This window comes from Xenopus tropicalis, chromosome 4, assembly GCF_000004195.4.
Source record: "Xenopus tropicalis strain Nigerian chromosome 4, UCB_Xtro_10.0, whole genome shotgun sequence".
Classification (NCBI taxonomy): Eukaryota; Metazoa; Chordata; class Amphibia; order Anura; family Pipidae; genus Xenopus; species Xenopus tropicalis.
The window spans coordinates 73906940-73927887 of record NC_030680.2 but is presented as its reverse complement, the minus strand read 5'-3'; the positions used below and the strand labels follow the sequence as shown (position 1 = coordinate 73927887).

General features: G+C 38.5%; 1 protein-coding gene across 6 annotated transcripts; it reads right to left on the bottom strand.

The window, feature by feature from the left end:
- Positions 1-490: 490 nt before the first annotated feature.
- Positions 491-20352, bottom strand: aktip (AKT interacting protein). Of its 6 annotated transcripts, none has more exons than XM_012961187.3 (11): positions 20228-20352; positions 17976-18036; positions 10642-10706; positions 9037-9245; positions 8600-8664; positions 7336-7436; positions 7057-7145; positions 6270-6368; positions 5014-5121; positions 3924-3984; positions 491-2026 (listed from the first exon to the last, which is right to left on the bottom strand). In XM_012961187.3, exons 3-11 carry the CDS (start codon positions 10687-10689, stop codon positions 1922-1924), a joined length of 885 nt encoding a protein of 294 aa, XP_012816641.1. In that variant the 5' UTR covers positions 10690-10706; positions 17976-18036; positions 20228-20352; the 3' UTR covers positions 491-1921. The 6 variants fall into 6 exon arrangements, with proteins under 6 accessions (XP_012816641.1, XP_031755975.1, XP_031755976.1 ...); XM_031900115.1 differs by having other exon boundaries at positions 491-2029; positions 17957-18036; positions 20228-20350; XM_031900116.1 differs by having other exon boundaries at positions 17957-18036; positions 20228-20350.
- Positions 20353-20948: the final 596 nt, after the last annotated feature.

The window sequence follows — 20948 nt, the reverse complement described above, 5'->3', positions numbered from 1 at the left end:
GATTATATTAGCACTCCCCCTTTACATGCCTCTTCCAAAGTCTTGCCACAAAAACAACGCAGCTAGCTATTTAAGTGGGAACAGGCAGTTGGAGAATTGTGATGCAGATAGGGCAACTTGAATTATTAAAAGACTGCTAGCACCTAAGAAAATCATGAGTGGTGGCCTGGCGCTGAAGGGACACTGCACTAGAGGGGAACACAGATGCGTGGCATCAGCATTACCAGCAGCATATCAGGGGCTTAGCTATAGCAGCTGCAGCTCAAATGGGGAGCCAGCCTCAGTGGAATTGGACAGAGGAGCCCGGGGCCCATCAGGACCGGGGCCTACCTGGATTTTCCCTGGGATCCTAGTGGGCCAGTTTAACACTGGTTAAAGTAATAAAAATAAGGAAAATTGGATAATTTGGATGCCTTGATACACAATAGCATTTCCATTAAAGCACAACAGAAAGCACACAAAGGTAAATCAATTCTACTAAGCAGACCGCTGGTGAAAAGACTTTACATTTATTGTATGCCATGGTTCTGTATGCACTGAAAATATTCTGAAGTACATTCATTGTAAACAGGAGTTTATTCTGGGAGCATGATTCAAGCAAGAACCTGGTGCTTGTACTTAACAAATGGAAAAAAAAAACTATTACCCTTATAAAAAGAACATTGCATTAGTCTGTAGTTGCTGGGCTTTAGAATCCTTTATTCCAAATTTGGGATTTTGAATCACCATTCAAACAGCAGGCTATTAAGAAACCTCAATGAAACTGCAAAACTTTAGTGTATAGAAAGGAACATAGCATGCATGTATAACGCCACCCTTTCTGCTGAATATATTGCTCTGTCGGCAACATTAGTAAAGGGTGCAACACCATTATAAGGCTATTGTGTTTATTCGGGCTGCTATAGAGCCCTATGGAGACAGCAACTTAAAGCTTATATTTGCGTAATGGATGTTTCCAATGCAATGCTACATTAGGTTTGTGTGTGAGAATGCAAACAGACATCAATAAATGTTTCCATGTTAGCACAATAACATCTTCACTTTGGTCACTTGAAAAACACACATTAGTCACTGCAGAAGGATCTGTGTGAATAAAACAGTAAGGGAATCCAACAATATGCCCAAATTGAGTCATTTTATTAGTGGTAACCAAATAAAACACAGTTTGGAGGACGTGACCATTAAAAAAAATGCAGTTTATCAATGTTGGTTTCCCTATTAAGACTGATGTGTGCTCCAGTGACAAAAAAAAGGTGTCTGCTCCTTTAACACTTACCAACTGTAGAGTTAGCAGTGGTGCCCTACAGGGGGTAAAAGTGCCCAAGTATCTTAAGACCACAGTTTCAAAACCATAACTTCCCGCATTCCCCGCAAAGTGCTAGATGTGGAATTATCAAACAAGATATATACAAATTATTTATACTAACAATATTTACAAAAAAAAAAAAAAATTAAAACAGTTAAATACTACAGATCTTATTTAGTGTATAATGAGCATAGCTTCTCCAGGAAAAGTTATACCCAGACTTTTCTTTGTCCACCCGGCCCTCCTCTGATTTAGTGACAAGTCTTTTGATTGCGTCAGTCACAAGGGCTTCCCCGCTCAGAAGCCACAAGCTAAGCCACACACGCCACTGCAATAGTAGTATGAGGGAAGGAGAGCAGGCAAGCTCCGCTAATAAAATAACTCGCTTTTCAACATGGCTGATGTATGGAAGCGTTGCATCATCAGTAAAGGAATTTAAAAATCAAAACAAAAAAATCCTACATTTCCAGGAGTTAAAATGCAAATTCATGGTAAAAATCCAAGTGGGAAAAAAGCCAAATCTCTTGAGAGTCATTGAGGTACTTGCTCTTCCATAAAGTCAGTGCCAGTACTAGCCATTAGCCCATATCTGCTGGGCTACTATTCCCAAGATCACTAGGTCTGCAATGAATTCTCCTCTTTGCTGAAGGGTAAAACAGAGCCAGGCTTCACCCAAGACAGGCCAGACACATGGAGACCTTTGCTTTGCTCTTCTGACTTCTTCTAGGAAAAATGAGAAGCATGTGTCAGTTATCAAAGTGTATTCTTTGTGCAGATGTACAGATAACACACATTGTGTATACACACCCAAACAGAAATCCCTCGAGTAATTCCTGCTGTAGCATTATTCCTAAAGGTAGCCATACACTGAAAGATCCTGTTGTCTGGCATGGTTGCCACACAACCTTGATATGCCCACCTTGACGCTGACAATATCCGATTGATCTGATCGGATCACGTTAACGGGATGCAGGCCATTGGGGTAAGGACTGCATTAACGAGCCGACATGCTGCTTGCCTTACTGGATTTCTCAGATTTTATCACCCCATGTATGGCCCCTTAATTCACATGCCTATATCTACAACCCACATAGCAGTCAGGTAGGCAGGCAGGCAGGCCCCTAGAAGGTGACTTTAACATTACAGTAAATCCTAATTAAATCTTCTAGGCAATCGGCGCCACCCCAATAAAGTATTTGATCTAACTGTCCATCAAAATCTGCTGCATGAAGAGGGGCAGATGCGGAGAGAGCAATACTGAGGAGTAACTTGATTATTTCAGTATCTGTATGGAATTTCAAATAATATTTGGAAAGTTTCTTATTTGTATACTGCTCACTGAGAAACATTACATTTATCTAAAGTCTGGCACAGGGCAGTTTTCCAGCATGGGCCTTTTTTTTTTTTTAATAAAAAGCTTGTATTTTTTAGTATTTCTAATGTTCATCTGAACCAATGGACCACAAAATCCAGTAACTATAACATACTTCATCTGATTTGTGTCTAACAAAATTTGAAACAACTTATTTTGTATATAAATATACAAAAGAATATCCAAAATATTCATATAATTCATAAGGTTCTCAGAGTGCTGAAACCTTGTATAGTCTATTTAAACAATATATTCTTTCATAATAATAATAAATAATAATAATAAGTATCAAAGTACAACATATTAGCTTTTTAAACAAAATAATGAAAACACACACACTTCCTGGTGAAATTCCTGGTGAAATTAGGCTTTTTGATCTCCCCCACAAACACAGTTATAAATTAGATGGTTTTTAGAATTTACCCGATTCATACAACATGAATCAGGTTTGCAACACTTGTGTGGTACAGCTCAATAACCATAAAACGGCAGGATATACAGGTATGGGATCCATTGTCCGGAAACCCAATATCCAGAAAGCTAAGAATTATGGAAAGCCTGTCTCCAATAGACTCCATTTTAATAAAATAATTTAGATTTTTAAAATTGATTTCCTTTTTCTCTTTAAAAATAAAACAGTGCTTTGTATTTGATTCAAACTAAGATATAATTAATCCTTACTGGATGCAAAATAATCCTATTGGGTTTAATTAATGTTTTGTTGATTTTTTAATAGACTTAAGGTATGAAGATCCAAATTACGGAAAGACCCCTTATCCAGAATACGCTTGGTCCTGAGCATTCTAGATAACGGGTCCTATACCTGTACTTTACAAATTATTTATTTTAGTTATCTTTGATATACCCAGCAAGGAAACAACCTCAAACCCAAAACACTTTATGAAAATTTAAAGTGCTAGGTGTTACCCGTTTTGCATTAGTAGAACCCTCTTTAACCCTTTTACAGGAGGAGTTAAAGGACAATTATGGGAGTTAACAGACCAGGAAGTGCATAATTTCACCATAAGTCACTATATCCACCCTTTTCTGCCCTACTATGTAGCAAAATATTTGAGTGTAGAAACCAATTGGCTTTTTACATGTTGCCAAGGTGAAGCCAGCAGAATGTATGTACTAACTTATATTTCTTTGTCTCCTTCATAACAAACATGTTCAACATAAAACAGCGAGACATGTACAGTGACAATGCAGAGCATGGGAAAGGGAACACATTCAGGCGCATACTTTTTGTGCTAACATTCTTTCTCTGGCATCATCGTGCAGTACTGGGTTCCAGGGAGAGAAACTGAAAAAAAAAAAAAAAAAAAAAAAGTACAAACACACATAAAAATAATATATAAATGGCAGAACTACAAAGACAAAATACAATTTTCTATGAGGAATTCTTCATACCTAGGTGTGATTTGCCTTTACTTCAATTGTACAATGTGACAGTATTTAAAGAGAATGTTGTTAAAGAGGATAAAGCTTAAAGGGTAACTGTCACTAAAATTCCAAAATGTAACAGATGTTTAATAAATCAATTACACAAATACATGATCATTTGTTATACATTTTAGATATTAACATATTATTTGTAAGCTCATTCAACCTAACAATTCTCTTATTCTCTTGCAAACGACTCAGTCCCAGCCTGACAACAGGAGCAATTTGCTGTACCCATTAAAAATGGTTAGGCAGAGGAAACATGTATTAGTCATTTCACATTCCAGCATATGAATGTGGTAATAAACTACATTCCAGCAAGTCTGAAGCAAACAGAACAATATGATTGGTTTTGCAGTCCTATATACAATGTTTGGTTGAGCAGAACAGTCATAAACAGCATGAGAACTAAAGAGAGCAGGGCCGTACAAAACTAGATAGCATCATATATCTAAAACACACACACACAGCATAACATTAGCCAAGCTCTGAGTCAGGCTCCACTTTGGGGAACTCCCTTTGTTTACAAATGCCTGACACAAGCCGCCCAAATCATTTAATGCTTAGAGTTCTAAAGCCTGAGTGCACACACGCTGAAACTTTGCCCTTTCCAGTAAAACTAGTTTGGCACCTAATTATAAGCAGTGCAAGCATGATCGTCACACATTTAGTATGGAGACAAAAGAACAGACTCCAAAAAAGTGGTCTTTTATTCACAAATTAAACAAAAACACATTTTTAGACAAAAACACTGTAAAATGATGGCTGAAATGGCACTAAACTACAATGGCTTCTTCTTTCAGAGTTGTATTCTAAAGCCTGTACACTCTTCACTAAATGACATCAAAAAGGTGACAAACTGCTTTCCTACAAAGATGGTTATACTTACATAATTGCATAGGGATCCTCAATTTTAGGCTGGTCAAACAAGTGGCTGTTGCATAGTTTAACACTGTCTACCACCTTGCTCTTGAATAGCTGAACATCCTTCTCATATCTTGATAATAGAAAGAAAAATCAAAACAGATAATAAAAACCCCAAAGCATAAATGTGTGTATTACTTATGACCTCAAACCTACAGAACAGCACAGTATGGATGGCCACACATACGAGTATGAAGCTAGCCCCTCCTGTTCATCTATAGTCTGTATAAAAAAGGCTGTAGAAAGCTACAAAACCATCATAAGGCCCCTGAGCAGTACTGAGAACCTGCATTTCATGCAATTTAAAGGGCACTTATCACCTCCTCAAAAGGTGCAGGCTAAGGGCAGTGACACACGGGGAGATTAATCGCCCCGCGTCAAAACCTTTGTTGCCGCAGGCGACTAGTCTCCCCACAATACCATCCCACAGGCAAGAATGTAAATCCCTGGTGGGATGGCATAAGCGTCACTATGATTTCCCGAAGTCGCCTCTCAAGGAAACTTCGGGCGACTTTGGAAATCAAAATCGCCAACGACAACGAAGATTTGTTGCAGGGCGACTAATCTCCCCGTGTGCCACTGCCCTAAAAGTTTTTTTTTTTTTTTAAATAGCCCCTGCCAGTCCTAGGCTACCAGCACCAGTAGGAAGTGTGATGTAGGATGGTAAGTTGCAGCCACTGCTTCTACCTCAGGTGCATGTGCATAATGAGCGAGCAGGGACATTCGCTCATTATGTGCATGTGTGCCGAACATGGCCACTCACACTGGGAGCTTCCTCCTGGTGAACAGCTTAGTGTTGGCAGAGGCTATTTTTTTCAAGAAAAACTATTGGTTTCCCCCAACTGGAGTGCGGGCTCTATTAGCCTGCACCTCTGGTGGAGGAAGCAATATGGGGGTAATAAATGCACTTTAAGGGAAACTAACTATTAAATTGCTAAATAAAGATTCAGCTGCAGTGTAAATAATATCAGCAACCCATGCAGATATTTATATCAAGAAGGCAACAAGTGGGAGTCATCGGTATAAATACATTGCTAGTAGTTACTAGGGAATGTGTATTTATAAATATATGTAATATTCAGGGAACTATCTCACCAATGTAAGAAGTACCTGTTTAACAAAAAGTTCAGACCCTAAAAGTGCCTAGACATTAGTTCAGCTGTGCCACTGGCAATTTCTTTTACTATGCACAGAAAGAATGTAGGTAAATAAAAGGCTTACAGTACAGCAGCTTCTGGATTTAGCGGACTGGTAGTGTCTATTTTGTAGAATATTCTGCGTGCATACATCAGCACTTGCCATATGTGATTATGGTTTCTCCTGGGAAGGAAAAGGAAACAGGAATTTATGGTACTTCCCAAAACAATGCATTAAAATAAATATAAGCACAAGTCTGATGATTTTTTTAGTTAGTTCAGCTCAGTGTGGAAATGCATAACTGTTCATTCAGGAAAATATATATATGTGCAAGTTGATTTTTCTACTCCAGGCAGTAAATAAAGATAATTACATTTGAATAATTTATATGTGTGGGTATTCTCCCATACACCAAATTATCTGTCTTGTAAGCCTGAGACTGCTGTTTTTTCTGGGACACTTTGTTTGGTATATATTAAACTATGTTTATAAACTGTTGAAACTATGCTTTGTTAAATCACTTTTTTGCATAACGTGTCTGTATTAATAATGTGTGCAGAGTGAGCTTTTATAATTTGCATTATTTTTTGGCTCTATTTGGGTACAAGCCTTTTCTCTTTCTTGTGCTTTCTTTGTACAAAGTGCCTCAGAACATTATGGTGTACAGCTCACCATGCAGATGCATTTAATCTGTACTTATTCTTACACAGAAATGCTGCATATACTTTTAATTCAGTGAAAAACACACTGAAGAAGAACTGATACCAAGGACAATATGAGTGCGGGGAAAGGCAGATATGGAAGAAAGCATAGAAAGTCAGGTTCTTTGAACTGTGCATGATTAGCAGGATGAAGTAAACCTCAAACCTACCTCCATTTTGTAAATGCGCGTTTAACATCCAGCTCCCCAGAAACTGGGTCAACTAATGGGTGAAAGACTGGGACGTCAAACACAAGCCGCTGAAACAGAAAGGAAGTGCATATCAATCATAATAAATAGTTAAATTGATAGCCCACTTATTTTAAACAGTTAGGTTCTAGAAGTCAAGAATGGCAGCACGTAAGGGCACATTTACTTGGTTGGGAAAAGAAAAAATCTAAGAGGCTTTAGGAGGCCATGTATGCTGAAAGCTCAAAAACCTCTACTTACCGGACATTCACCATCAGGGTAGTTATCAGGAATATAAACCGTGAATTTAAATACGCCATCCTGGTAAAGTCCGTGTCTTATAAATATGACACCAAACCACACTGAAAAAGAACAAACAATAGAAATATTTTTTTTTTTTGTACAGAGATGTTTCATCTTCTTAGACTGCTATTGCAATGGATAGGCAGACAAGTTTTTTTTTGTCTTTAGTGACTGATTATTAGCAGTGACTTATTTGAAATACAGGCAGAAACACAGACAACTGTCTTTGTAAAGGCCCGCTGTGCTGTGGAACCAACGCATCTGTAAGTACTTGAGGGTGTATTCTATCAGGCATTGGCCCAGTTCAAATTAACGCTGTATTTAAATACCAGATCTTGTGTCAGGTACTGACAATTGTTTTTTTTAACTGCTGTTGTGGGTGAATGGGTCCTGTAATTAGTCTTTGCAAATAAATCCATTTTTATTTTTTTGGCTGCTTTATAACACCTATTGTAGTATTTATATGTTCTAAAAGATGCATCCCCTCAAGCTTGAATAGGGAATGCAATAAAAGTAGTTAGTAGGAAAATATTAATGTGGAAAATTCTTTCCCTGTGGAAGCATTTTTTGGGGACGATTACACTGCAAAATGTAATGTTTTTATTTCTAATGCTTTTACTACATTTCTCCAGTAGGATTTCAATGATTTCCTCTTTCTTACATCAGAGTTAAGCAACACAGGTTGGTTCTTTGTGCGTTTATATTCCTTTCCTAATGGAATGGTTCAATCCACAATTATATAATGCACTCAGGGAACAGTAGGTACATAAGAACAGGCCCCACTGGTGTGAATTTAGAAAATTATTATTATTAGGAATAGTGACCAATTCTGAATTTAAAAAACACATTTTCTGCGTTTTTATTTCTTGTTACAGAAAACCAATAATTTCACAATAATTCATGATAATTTGGTCAGAAGCAGCAACCAGCAACTATGAATATTCCCTGTGACAAAAGGGGCATTTGGACAAATTAATCTGGCAAGAATTATAACATCCCTTAAACCCATAACTTCCCCCACAATTAGAAAGACGTATGACCTGGTAAAAAAAAAAAATTACAGCTTTTGCACGGATAAACAGTGCATTCAAAATAAGCATTTCTACATATGTTAAAAATAACAGTGCGAACAGGTCTTACATTTTTATGTAATTAAAGTTCATTATTTTTTACAGACCAACTGCCCAATTTCTGAACACTGATAACACAAAAAAAATCTTACTTAATGCTGAGCGGTATGAAGGCTGCACATAAACACCAGGCAACTTCTGCTTTACCACCAATGTGCTGCAAGAATTAAAAAAATAAAAAGATTTATGTAATGTTAATAGAGGTAGCAAAAAACCCCAAAATTTACAAATGCCAGTTTAAAATCAGACATAAAACAAGCAGCATTCAAATTCACCTCATCTGAAGAGGACATATGTTCACATAATTATAAATGCTTCTTATTAAAATTGTTTTTATTTAGAACGGCACTAAAACAGGACTTATCTTATTTTAAACATTGGCAAAATGCAAGATGAGAAACACAGAGAATAAGAGTCTTAGGTTTGGATTTAGTGAGAACTATGCGACATAAATACATAGTATTTGCACTCAACTCTTAACACAGATGTTGAGTACCAAGAAATGCAACAAGTTAAGTAGCAAACTTACAACTCTGCTAGAAGGGAGTACTCCAGATAAAAAGGACCATAAGATGCGTGGGTCCCATTAGTGGGCTGTACAGATGGGGATGGGGATATGGGCTTTGTGATAGGAACTGCATTCTTGGGTATAGAAGGTAGTTGTTTCTTGGCAGAAGAAGAACGAGGCGGGCTTATCTTTTGGTCTCCTGTCGCAATCTTCTCATCATTATCAGATCTCTGGTAGTGAAGGGAAAGCAAAATGACATTACTGGAAGAGAATTTCTTAAGTGTATACTAACTACACAGAGACACACAATGCCATTAAAATGTGGTTTAGACAAAAAAAAATGTAAATAAACAGTAGCTGGCCCAATATGAGTAACTGCTGCAGACACATCACAGCTCCAAACACAAAGGGAACTTTCTATGCTCTGAAGCATGTGAGCAGCAGAATTTTATGAGATAACATAGCAGCCTTTCTATTGTTCCATTCGGCTGGTAAGTAGCAGCTGTCATTCCTCTTTACTTCCTAATCTGCCGATGCTCCATATATTGTATTGGCATACTGGATTTTAAGAACTCTTCTGGCACAATAGAGATGTATGTTATGATGGACTAGCAAAATGGTTTTGGGCTTTTCACTGAAATGTTCTATTTTATCTTGATACAACATAATTTTCCCTCTTATTCCACACTTGAATGAGAAGCTTTTGCTACTTCTCACACTGGCACTGGCTATAACCACAAGGAAGACAGGGATGTGAGCCTATTGTTCCAGAAGAATTGATCTTCTTCATCTACATCTACAACAGATAAAACTAATAACTAGGGATGTACCAATCCAAGATTTAGTTTTGGGTTTGGCAGAATCCCATCCGTTTCTGCAGGAATGAGTTTGCTTGAAAATAAAGTCATGTGACATTAATGCAAGTGACAATTAGTTCATGAATAATGCAATTTTTGAGTATCTTGTTAAAACAAAAAGAACTGATGGTGCAAGATATAGGAAACACTGCAAAAAAACTTTTATTTTATGATCCCAAATATGACTTCAAAGTAACACAGGTGTCATTAAAGAACAAAAAATAAAAGCCCTGAATCTGCGAGAGAATTTTCATAAAATGGAAGTCGAAATGTTATCTGACTAACATGAACAGCACTGCCTGGAATAATGGGCCAGATTCCCCCCAGAACAGCATACAACTCTGGTACAGGTATGGGACCTGTTATTTAGAATGCTCAGGACCCAGGGTTTTCCCGATAATGGATCTTTCCATAATTTGGATCTGCATGACTTAAGTCTGCTATAAATCATTTAAATATTGAATAAACCCAATAAGATTGTTTTACCTCCAATAAGGGTTAATTATACCTTAGTTGGGATCAAGTACAGGGTATTGTTTTATTATTACAAGAAAAAAGGAACCATTTTTAAAACTGATTTATTTGCTTTTAACTGAGTTTATGGGAGATGGCCTCTGAAACTTTCTGGATAACGGGTTTCCAGATAAGGGATCCCATACCTGTACTTACTTCAAAAAGGTAACTGCTGATAACATAAAACAATGTAACATTAAAGACTGATACATTATATACACAAAGACATATATGCATGCCAGCCTGGTACACCTACCTTGCGAACAGCAGCTGACGACATGTTCCAGAAAGGGTTCATCATCATTTGAGATCTTGCTTTTACTGTAAAACACAAGCAGCCATTACCTTAAAATCTATAACTAGTAAGAGAACATGCCAAGAAGAGATTATGTGGAATGCCATTTACCAATATAATGAAATGAAAATTCAAGTTATACTAATCCTTAATGTTTAGACAGGTTGACCCCCTGAGAAATATTGAAAACATTTAGCAAGTGGAATCATGATCACTATTTTAGATATGGATTTATATTTTCTCTTCACCAAAATGTTTCCGGGCTCTTAACTAATTAGTAAGGGTTTTGATTTTTTAATAAAATATTGTTGTAGGGCTTATGTTAATACAAACAGTACAAGGATACATAAGCACTACAACAATATTTTATTAAAACATCAAAACCCTTATTAATTAGTTAAAAGAGCCTGGAAACATTTTGGAAAAGAGGAAACATAAGCCCTTTAAGTAAGATTCTGGTCACATCCAAAAATAAACAAATTGCTTCCTATATGTCAGATAGAAGTGGATAATATAATGCTGCTGGTAAGAGCATGGGAGATTTACCATCCCAAGGTCCTGGCATCACTAGCAGGATTTTCATAACTGGCTTAATTTGGCCTGGTTTACACTGAGCTTTACAAATACATTAATAATAAAAACAAGAAGGTAGCTATTATTTCCTCAGATTTTACAGCATATTTGATGAGATTTTTAAAGGAGAAAGAAAGGTAAAAACTAAGTAAGCTTTATCAGAAAGGTCTATGTAAATACAGCCATAAGCACTCACAGAAACACTGCACTGACTTCTCTGAAAAAAAGATTTGTTGTGTCTGTAATTCCTGTGCCACAGACATGCAGCTTTCTGTTCTCTGCTCTTTCCTGCTCCCCCCTCCATCAAGAATGCTAAGAACTCACTCCCCCCCCCCTTAGGAATGGGGATCTGAGCCAATCAGCAGGAAGCTGACTCAGTCGTACTAACTGAGCATGTTCACTTGGTCTGGGTGTCTGTGCAGGAGTGAGGCATTATGGGAACTTTCTTTACACAGCTCAGCGGTTTTTTTTTCCTGTTTGGCTTCAGATCTTCTGAACAGGTGAAATATGGGGAGACTTAAGGGCACTGTTGAGGCAACTGAAGGTATGCCTGCAGCTTGAGATTAACTCTTTAGTAGCCTTTCCTTCTCCTTTAAACAAAACATAGCAAGTTTTTAAGGGATAGCAGAACTTAATGCTGTGTAGTTAATTTCAGTATTGAAGTTATTGACTCAAAGCTCTTATGTTAGGGCCAGCCAGGAGACATTCATGTGGGGTTTAAACTCTATAAGAATGTGTAACTGCTTTTTTCTGGAGAAATTTTGTGCTGGAGAACAGTACAGGCAGCATTCCTTAAAACAAGAGCTTCTTCATGCTTATAAGAACACTGATGTGCCAAAAGCTAGCCCTAGCCAACCAACAGATGAGAAATGGCAACACACAATATTAGTGCAGCCTAAGGCTTTGCCTACTGGCCCTGTCAGCTCTGCGCACCCACTACCCAAATTATGCACGCATATCATTCATAACATAGCAAGGGCTGCTGTAAAAAGCCAGGAAATAGTCCCTTCTGGACCTTACATTTGAATGTGGGGTCATGAAGTGTTTCAAAAAATCTCTTGTGTATTATAATTGCATGTACAACCTTGTACATGCAATTATAATACACAAGAGATTTTTTGAAACACAAAGACCCTTGGTGTGGGCTGTTTTATTTTGATATTTATATGATATCCCGTGCACAGGGGCAGCTGCAGAGCAGCGGATTTTAGAGTGTGGCGCTGTCGTGTGGACTGTTTAATTAAATTTACCATCTTTCTTATTAAATATAGGGCCATGATGTTATTATAAGTGAAACATGTACTATTTCTGTTTACACATTTGTTAGCGATACTACTGGATATTGGTTTGTAAAAACTTATTGAAACAGAAAATTAACATTTTAAGCATCTTTCACATATTTAACATATATTTGGAAATAAAACCTTTGTGATTAACAATCGATATTCATTTAATAAGATTTTTTAGTCTTTGTGATTTAATTTTTCTGCACTAAGAATATAAAAACCTTTCCTCAACCCTTGTGTGTTTTTACAAGCCAAATTTAGAAAATCCTACAAAAAAATGATCAGTATATTAGAGATTCTGATAGACTGCACGACATTGATTACTCTGCTCTCTATCAGAAAGCAACAATAAGTGAGAGGCTAATGAAGAGGCAGGGGGGCACCTTTTGATATTTGGGTTTATAGTAAAATAGAGGCACTGTTTAAATGCTGGACATGTCACTATTCCTTTTCTTTAACATTTCATGATAAAAAGATACAACTTTTACAGATACCATTTAAAATGGATACACAGAGAAAAAAACCCATTAACAATGCCTAGGTCCCAGTGACATGCTTCAATATAAATATCTTAGAAAGGTACAGATAGATTTCAATAAACAAGCAGGAAATGAGATAAAATCTGCAGCTGTTTCGTTCATTCCCAAAAGACAATAGGAAATAAATAAGCATAGGATAGCAAAAATGACAGGGCACCCTACAGTAAATAGTGTCCAGCATGAAACAGAGCAAATGCATAAACATTCCAGCCTAGCAAACATGTGTTCGTGTCTGCAAAATGATTTTGGGAATGGCATGCAAGCTGGAAATATCACTTCTGCTGGGTGTGTCAGGAATGCACCAAAATGAGAATTTACCACATGCCTTTAAAGTACAAATGTCCGCAGAAGCTTTAATACTGCTTAAGAGACGTAAAAATTTTTCAGCCTTAAAAACATATTTGTATAAAAATCCCCAAGTCTGACCAAATAAAATGGTTGAAATTCTACACATGTACATGAACCTTATGATCAGAACTGAAATATCAGAATTCAAAATGTAAAGAAATAAGAGCAAATTCGGCCCCAAACAGTTCCGAATAGGATGGCTTTGAATGGAGCTGGGAATGCAGCAGCTATTGCATTGCAGGATGCGTTGTGCTAGTGACACAATCCCCCACAAGCTGCAGTATTGCTGCAGTATTACTACATACAGTAAAAATTATTTAAAACGTCACTAGCACAAGTTGTTAGTCCCAACGCGACAAATCTCCCTTGTCACGGGCAACTAATCTTCCCGAAATGCCATCCCACCGGCTAGAATGTAAATCGGCGGTGTGATAGCATACGTGGCTGAGCAATTTGCGCCACCGCCCTTAGTGGCATGGGTATAATAGAATATTCAAAGCAAAACAAACAATTGAATTAGTGGTTTACCACCTATCAATTTCCAGAAAACATTCCTACTTTAGATGGATTTTTGAGAGCACGTGAAGAGATCTCTCTATAAAAAAAAACACCACAGCACAGGTCTCTCCTATATTGAAAATCAGGATCTAGCCCTGGTGCTCGGCAAAGCAAACAGTGCAACTTGGTGTCCAAACAACCTCCTCAAAAAGTTAAACTAGGGTATGCAATCCTATGGAACTTTTTTCCCAAAACACATAGAACCGCAAAGATATTTTTTGATGGAGTATGTACACAAGCATTTTCTTTCCTCCCACCTCTAAATGTTTTGGCAAATACTAGCCAGTAACACATGGTGGACCTGATCTAGGCAGCTTTCGTTTTCCTTATACTAAGGTACTGCAGATCTAAATTAACTCTGGTCAAGGAGTGGCCCTAACATGTCTACCTATCAAAACCTAATCCTATATGATATCTGAACTGGCCTGCAGACAGATACTGCATAAAGGGGCCACACATGCTACAGCCACCATTGTTTGTTTGGCCCAGCAGCCTGAGCAATAGAGACAGCACAAATTTATGAGCTGTGGCTCCTCTCACTTCCATATGCAAGGACCCAACCAGTATACACATATTGTACATACCTAGTTTCATACAATTTAATTGGCACATGCACAGCCAAATTAAGATTCAAAATACATGTCTTATATACCTAATGGCAGTTGCTAAATAGGTTTTAGCCTCCAACTCCTTTCCTTCTAAAAGACACAGGTACATACTAGAATTGATTATTTAAATAAAATATGGATGACAGAATGCACCTATCTGCAATGTTGGATGAAAAAGTGGAGCCGAATTTAGCTATTTCTGAAAAATATAGATTAAATAAACTTTCCAGAGTAGCTTTTACCATTATGTCTATTTCTCTATACTACAGTGCGGTTCAGGACAGTGCTTTGTTACAGTTTGATTTAAAGAATGATATATAAAGAATACCTGTACTGAAAATGTAAAAATACAAAGCAGGTTCCTATGTGTGCACAGAGCGTTGAAACAGAGATAAATTGTTCCAGGAGCCGGGCAGCTACAGCTTCTTAAATAAACTTCCTGGCAATTCAGTCCTGTATGAATGCTGCAAACACATCTGCACTGGAATGCAGAGCAGGACTGTCCAGTTGGAAACCCAGCCTTCCAAAGGGTTTTAATGTATTCCTCTCTCTGCTAAAGTTCCCCATGAATTGTCTTATATAACATCATAAACAAATAAATCCATAGCACGAATATTTAGGGCATAAGTAACTACCCCACTACAGAGAAAAAATTAGACAGTTCTGATCATCTCTAGAGAGCACAAGTCAGGGTAGTGACTGAGCCAAGGCTAGAAAACAATGGCTATCCAGGTGCCCTAGTTTTATTCTGCACGCAGATAAGCCACTTCTTGTAAGAGAAATCTCCCACAGAGTCCATCTTAAGCTAATAATTCTAAGTTTTACAAATGATTTACTTTTCCTATGTAATAGAACAGTATCTTGAGCACGAGGGTCACTTAAATGAATCCATATTGGTGGCAAACAATTTGGTAGGTATCCATATTTCAGAAAACAGGTCCCAAGCATTTCCATTTCCAAAAATTCTATACCATTATATAAAAGTGGGACTGTTATAATGACAGTATGCTATTATTGCTGTAGGTATGTTAGGATTTATTAGGTTCTGCAGAGCAAGTTGTCTATCTTTCTCCCAGAAAGAAAGAAAATTAAGAATGGGTTGTCAGCTGCTACAGGCTGAAACAGGATTTAGATTGGTGAAATTAATTTTAAAATCTACAATGTTCACGCGCATTCTTCTTGACTCCTGTACAATCAGTAATTACATCTTTTGTGACCCTCAGCTCAAACATAATGCAAGAAAGGCTTGTGCAGAGACCTGGATATTTTTGAAGGAATCATTCTGGTTAGGGCTACACAAGTATGAGGATATGATAAGAAACCGAGGTGAAATTAAAACTATTTGAAAGATATGCAGAGGCTTGAATTTTCTGCAGAAACATCAATAAAGAGCTACATTTATCAAACGGAAGAACAGTTTTTCTGAAAACATTTGTTAACCCTTTTTAATCATCCAGATTTTGAGAACTGTGTTGGAAATTTTGCAGAGAACTGTCTAAAGGTCCCCATACACTATAAGATCCGCTCGCTTGGCGACGGATCTTATAGTGACTGGATTTTCTAACCTGGCCGATCGATATCTGGCCAATTTCAGGCCAGATATCGGTCGGCCAGGCCGCTCATTTCTTCCCATACACGGGCCGATTAGCTGCCGAATTGGTCCAAGGGACAGATATCGGCAGCTTCTATCGGCCCGTGTATGGGGGCCTTAAGGTGGCAACACCCTGGACCACTGACAACCAGCTCCTATTATAGCACACTATGTGGCAGATTTATAAATATTCAAGAATATCAAGATTAATAAAATAAATGTGGCAAAAAAAAAAAAAAAGATTGCTAATATATGTTATAATATTTTCTAAAATTCAACAAGTAGAAGCTGCAGAGTTTCTATAGAAGTCTCCGAAGATTTCAAGCACCTTTATTTTATTTTTTTCCCCAACTTATTAAAATAAAAAAAATAGGTTTGTGAACCCTATTACCAAATTCTATCAGATAATTTCTCTGCATTTATACATATTATGGGGAGCAGGACTACATAAACAAGGACAGCACAACTATACCATATATGCATGTAAATATTTATATTTAGCACACAATAGCTGGTTAAATGCAATGACAAACAGGTGAAGACAGGGCGGTGAACAATATGGCTGTCTTTAATCAGCCGGCACATGGACAAGAGTCACTTTCTGCTGGCACATTCCTTCAGACACACTAATGATGGTGATGGAAGTTGGGGAGCTCAAACACAGTGGTAAGACCACTCCCTATAGGCCAAGGACTTGATGAGCATTGTTGGATCCCGCTGGCACAGTGGAGGATCAGTGTGATTCGCATGGTGGACCTGGATTGTGCCAGCCAATGTGGTGGGGGCAAAATAGGCATTTTTAAGTATGCAAAGGCCCAAACAGACCCTCGCACACTTAAAGTGGATCTGTCACCCAGATATAAAAAGCTGTATAATAAAAGCCCTTTTCAAATTAAGCATGAAATCAAAATTCATTTTTATATTAACACATTCAAACATGTTATAAATACATTTAAAAATCCCAGCTGTCAATCATATACTGCCTCCCCCGCCTCTATGCCTCAGGCATAGAGGCGGGGCAGATAGTTACTTAAACTTTCCATTCAGCATTCACATTCCCCCTACCTTATCACCATCTAACTGTGTCGCCAATGCATGGGCCTGGGCATCAGGTCCCCCATTCTGGCACATACACTAGATTTTGGCATGATACAAAGCTTGTCTTAATAACAGTACCCACAAAATGGCAGCTGCCTGCTGGCTGTTATTTTATATTTCCAAGACTGAAGGAAACAAGATTTATATAATTTATATAGTATGTGAAGTTAATTTTGCTTAACAAACACAGAAAAGAAATTGGAATTATTTCTTAGGGTGACAGGTCCCCTTTAATATACACTTGTCTATGTCAGCATATAGCATTCCCTCCCGGATTTGCTAGAACTTTCAGATCGCCAGACTGAGCCTGCACCTGCTAATGAAGGCCAAGCGGGTTAAAGAAATATAAGGAGCAAAGTTTGATACAGTTCTTATGACCTACAGCAACCAATCAGAAGGTAGCATGTACTTATAACCTGTTTAAAAGCAAGCATCTAATTGTTTACTAGGTGTTGCTGTTCCTGAGTTAACTGTGTGCCTTTAATTACATATGGGGGTATTACTTCTTGGATCCTTATATACCAACATGTCTCAGCTGTTCAAATTTGGCCATGCAATGCAGCTAAATTGACTGATTTAAAGTTTTTGATAACAATTAAAAATTAAATTAGAAATAAAAGCATCAGAACCTAATAATAGGTATCAATATAGGGTGATGAATTGTATTTTACTCACACAGCAGTAAGTTACTTACCATCCACATGCTTTAACAATCATAAAATGTGCATTTGAGATTTTGAGAGGTGTCTTTTTCCCTGAAAAGAAGTAAATAGAAATTTATCAGAACATGTGCGTGACATCATTGGGATGAGGGCTAGTTCCAGGCAGACAGATGCAAAGGAAAACAAGAAAACCAAACTAGAGCAGAAAATGTTTTTTTGCCTATGTACTAAAATTTTTTATCATAGGCATACTCTCTAGATACATGCAGTCTAGATTCTAGCTACCAACATTCCCCCTCTGTACCTGCTGAGTGCAGCTGGATTTTGTCTATTTGTCTATTTTTGTTGCTTAGGTAAACCTAATGGCCAGTGTTGTATTAAGCACTAAAGGAACCCAATGCACATACACAAGTGCCTTAGGGGGTGACCAGACCTTGAATAATCCCAGAAAGTTAGGAAGGAGTAAAGAACTAGTATACTATTTTAATTTTACACGTCTCCACTTACTGATGTTCCTAACACTTCATGACACACAAGCAAAAAAATTCCCTTTACAGCAATGCGTTACAATTAACTTGTGCAGCATTTAGATGGGCAAGTTAGAGAGTGATGGAGGCAATGGGGCCCGGTCAGTAATGCCTGCTCTATGGGAGACAGAAAGGACAGTGCTGGCCGCACCTCCTGTCAGACTGGTATAAGTGTTCTTGCACCCCTTAGTGCTCTGCATTTAATCCCATGGTCTGTAGTAAATAACCCTTATAGTGTGAATTAAAAGTCTTTACCCTGTGCTTTATTTATAGTGCTGCCATGTTACGTGACTTATCGTGATTTTCAGTACTTGTCCCAATAGGTTTTTTTTTTGGCAATTCATGGATGAACTAAGATGTTTAAAATTTACAAAGACAGCACTCCCATTCCATAATGATAAAGCTACATTTATTTCACATGTAACTGATACAGCCGTATTAATGCCATATATGAAATATATGTGGCTTTATCATTATGGGAGTTATGCAGTTCTTACAAATTTGAGATTTAAAGTATTTATAAGGCAGGGGGCTCAAACTAAATTTACCTGGGGGCCGCAGGAGGCAAAGTCAGGATGAGGCTGGGCCGCATAAGGGATTTCACAAAAAATTGGCTTTCAAGGGATAATGCAAGGAACGGCGGGCGGGAGCTGCCGATTGCGGAAATGACGTTATGCCATCATAACAGTTATTATGGGAAGACGTTCTGTGTGCACAATTAGCTCCTTAGCAGCTAATTGTGCACACAGAACGTCTTCCCATAATAACTGTTATGATGGCATAACATCATTTCCGCAATCGGCAGCTCCCGCCCGCCGTGCCTTGCATTATCCCTTGAATCGCAATAAAAATCGCGATCCATTCATTGCTTTTGAGAAGGCGTTGGTGCGGGCCACAAAATATTGTACCGAGGGCCGCAAATGGCCCGCGGGCCGCGAGTTTGAGACCCCTGTTATAAGGTATCCTGCTGCGTGCACCCCTTTAAAAGGACTTTTCAAATGTATGGGTGCTGGAGAAGTGATTGGTCAAACTAGAATGTTTCAAAGCAAAAACCACATGGCCCTTGTACTTGAAATTTGATCACGTCTAAATTAAATTTCACCATAATCTCAGGCTTTTGCAATATTTTTTCTGCTGGAATTTATGACATAAACTTAGGGACAAACTGTTGGAATGTCACAGGAGCATTGCATTAATGGTGCTAAAGTGCAGTGCCTAGTATATATATTTACCCATGGCACCTGTTAATTCCGTATGACAAATGAAACAAATGTTCTGTGACACAATGCCAAAGGGCGCTGTACGCTCAGTTAACACTGTATTTCCATAGCATTAGGGTATCTGGCAGACTGAAGAGGCGCACGAATGTCACTCCGATAACAACACAACCACCGCTACAGAGAAACCAGCGCCCTAATGAAGGATAAAACCAGCCTGACACACACAGGCATACAGAGCAAGTAGGGCCGAATACATGGGCTGGACCCAGGGACGCCATCGGGGGGGGCGGAGGTGTCTTCTCGGGGCCCGGCAGGTTCTGTGCTTTAAGGGTCACCCGGCTGTGCTGCACTTACTTGTATTACCGGGCCCCCTGCTGTCATTGGGCTACAGACTTCGGGAAGGAGAGCGTTTGCTAGAGTGCCGGCACATTCGTTCCCCCAAGACAGCCTTTATCCTGCCTAACACTCCCGTTTTTCCTAACACAGCCCAACAGTCCCGATTTCCGTACACAGCCCCAGTCCCAAATTCCTACTTACACCTCCCGCAAAACTGCAGCTGCAGGTTCCCAGCCTCCCGTCTTACAGAGAATCCCAACGCTACAAGTCTCATCACGCGAGACTGGCGTCACGACTACACGTAAGCGCAGTGACGCGTCACGTAGCCGCCTTCTGGGAGTGACGAGTTGGCCTAGCTTGATTGTCTGTTCTTTCTACTTCTGTTAGAAAACAAATATTTTTTTCGTGTTGTTTTTTAGCCATGCCATATAGCTACCAATATCCTTAGAAGGTTGCAGTGCAATTAAAATAATACAATAAACAAAAGTAAAATAAGAGATGGAGGGAGTGCAAATGTTTGTTCCTTACTGTGGCTAATCGTGTAGTGCGGGGCTTCACTATCAGGGCGTGTTAGGCCAGCAGAAGAAGGCTAATGCCACACCAAGGGGCACATTTACTTACGAACGGGCCGAATGCGTCCGATTGTGTTTTTTTCGTAATGATCTGTATTTGGTGATTTTTCGGAAAATTGTCGCGACTTTTTCGTTGCCATTCCGAATGTTGCGCAAAATCTGGCGATTTTTTCGTAGCGTTATTACTTGCGCGAAAAGTTGCGACTTTTTCGTAGCCTTCACGCCGAGTACGAAAGATTAGGATTCATTCAAGCTTCAGTATGGTGACTTTACTTGGGCCAGGTTGGAGCTGCAGGGTGCCATTGAGTCCTATGGGAGGCTTCCAAAATCATGCTAAGTCTGAAAGTTTC

Excerpts from the sequence above, each read along its gene's own strand:
- aktip (XM_031900115.1), bottom strand. The coding sequence starts at position 17,984 with ATGTGGATGGTAAGTAACTTACTGCTGT. Across the intron at positions 6,369-7,056 it reads CGCGCATTTACAAAATGGAG|GAGAAACCATAATCACATAT; the intron begins GTAGGTTTGAGG and ends TTTCCTTCCCAG. Across the intron at positions 5,122-6,269 it reads AATCCAGAAGCTGCTGTACT|ATATGAGAAGGATGTTCAGC; the intron begins GTAAGCCTTTTA and ends TCTATTATCAAG.